Source organism: Hydra vulgaris, chromosome 13 (genome assembly GCF_038396675.1).
Source record: "Hydra vulgaris chromosome 13, alternate assembly HydraT2T_AEP".
Lineage (NCBI taxonomy): Eukaryota > Metazoa > Cnidaria > Hydrozoa > Anthoathecata > Hydridae > Hydra > Hydra vulgaris.
Window position 1 is genome coordinate 33,001,335 of NC_088932.1, and position 2,098 is coordinate 33,003,432.

The window sequence follows — 2,098 nt, forward strand, 5'->3', positions numbered from 1 at the left end:
ACCTCTCCTAGAAAGTGACAAGTATTATACTGCCTTTGAGTCCAATGGACATCTTTTCCAATTTAAAAGAATTCCTTTTGGCCTCACTAATGCTGTTGCACAATTTCAAAGAATCATAAGTTTATTCAAGAAAACAAAGTAGAAGATACCTTTGTATATCTAGATAACTTGCCTGTATGTGTTACTTCTTAAAATAAACATAAATTCAATTTTGAGAAATTTCTCGAAGCTTCTAAGAAAGCAATGTTTACATTCAATGAAGAAAAGTCTATATTGTCGACGTCGTATATTAACTTCCTAGGTTTTATTATAAAAAGTGGCTCTTTTTCTCCTGATCCAGATTGCTTAAAGCCATTAATTGAAATGCCTGCTCCCACTGATAGTGCTTCTCTTTGTCGATTTCTTGGTATGTTCTTATACTATTCCCAATATATCAAACATTTTTCTGACAAAATTCATCCCTTATCTCTAACATCTACCTTTCTACTTTCCTTTCTTCTGCTGAAGTTATTTAATGTTTCAATGAAATGAAAGAATTAATCTCTCAATCAGCTCTACAAGCTATTGAAGAAAGTATCTCATTTGAGGTGAAAACAGATGCCTCAAAATTTGCCATAGCTGCTTCCCTTAATCAGGCTGGAAGACCAGTTGCATTCTTTTCTCGCAAACTTCCATCTACTGAAAAAAAAAACATTCTTCTGTTAAGAAGGAAGCTTATGTGGTTTTCAAATCACTTCGAAAATGAAAACACTACCTTGTTGATTGGCATTTTACCCTAGTCTCTTTTATGTTTGACAACAACAAGAGTAGAAAAATTTAGAATGACAAGATTTTGAGGTGGAGGATAGAACTTTCTTTGTACAGCTATGATACAGTTTATCGCCCTGGACATAATAATTTTGTTCCTGATGCCCTCTCTAGATCTTCCTGCTCTATGACTATAAATGGACCCTCTCTTAAGGAACTACATGAATCTCTTTGTCGCCCTGGAATTACCAGAATGTATCATTGTATAAAATCAAAAAACCCTGCTTTTTTCAATAAATGATGTGAAAAAACCCATTTCTTTCTGTCAAATTTGTGCTGAATTAAAACCTATATACTATGTAAGCAATTTTAACTTCACCTTAATAAATTCTACTCAACCTTTTGAGTGACTAATCATGGATTTTAAAGAACCTATTCTGTCTTCATCTAGCTACAAATATTTTTTGAACAATTGTTGATGAGTTTTCAAGATTTTTCTTTGTATTTCTTTGTTGTGATATCTCTACTTTAACCGTAATTAAATGTTTAAATCAGCTTTTCAATCTGATCGAGGCACTTGCTTTATGTCAAAAGAGCTCTGCAATTTTCTCAATTCTCAAGGTGTCAACCTGAGTAGAACTACTCCTCATAGTCCTCAGGGTAATGGTCAATGTGAAAGATACAGTGGCATTATTTGGAAAGGAATTCTGCTTCCTCTTAAATCAAAGAATTTACATACCATGAGCTGGGAACATGTATTACCTGATGTCCTTCATTCAACGCATTCCTTACTTTGCACTTCTAACAATGCTACACCTCATGAAAAATTATTCGGTTTCAGTCAACGATTTTCTAATGGATACTCTGTTCCTACATGGTTAACTAATTAGAGTCCTGTATTGCTCAAAAGGCATGTTCAACACAGTAAATATGAACCTCTGCTTGAAGAGATTAAGCTATTAGAGGCTAATAGTAAATATTCTCATGTAAGAATGCCAGATGGACATGAGACCACTGTTGCTATAAGACATCTTGCACAAATGGCTGATATAATCAGTGATATTGACGGAAATAAAAACTATAAAGATATTTTCAATGAACCTGATATAATCCTTTCACCTGAGCCTCTCTATCTTAAAAGATCTCAAAATTTTTCTACTTTCTCTCCAACAAATCCTAATGGAATTTCTATTGAAGAATCAGTCCCTTGTTGTTCAGGAATATCCCGGAATCCTCCTAAATATTTAAATGACTATATTTGAACTATTTGAACTTATTTAACTATATTGTTTTATTTAGTATGTAGAATGTGCTGATCCTTCTTATTTAGTATTATCATCCTTGTTGAGTT

General features: G+C 33.1%; 1 protein-coding gene across 1 annotated transcript; it reads left to right on the top strand.

Annotated features, from left to right (window-relative positions):
* The first annotated feature begins 1,289 nt into the window (after positions 1–1,289).
* On the top strand, positions 1,290–1,637 carry LOC136089807 (uncharacterized). Its single transcript, XM_065815896.1, has one exon. The coding sequence runs from the start codon at positions 1,290–1,292 to the stop codon at positions 1,635–1,637; it is 348 nt and encodes a 115-aa protein (XP_065671968.1).
* The last annotated feature ends 461 nt before the right edge of the window (positions 1,638–2,098 follow it).

Excerpts from the sequence above, each read along its gene's own strand:
- LOC136089807 (XM_065815896.1), top strand. The coding sequence starts at position 1,290 with ATGTTTAAATCAGCTTTTCAATCTGATCGAGGCACTTGCTTTATGTCA.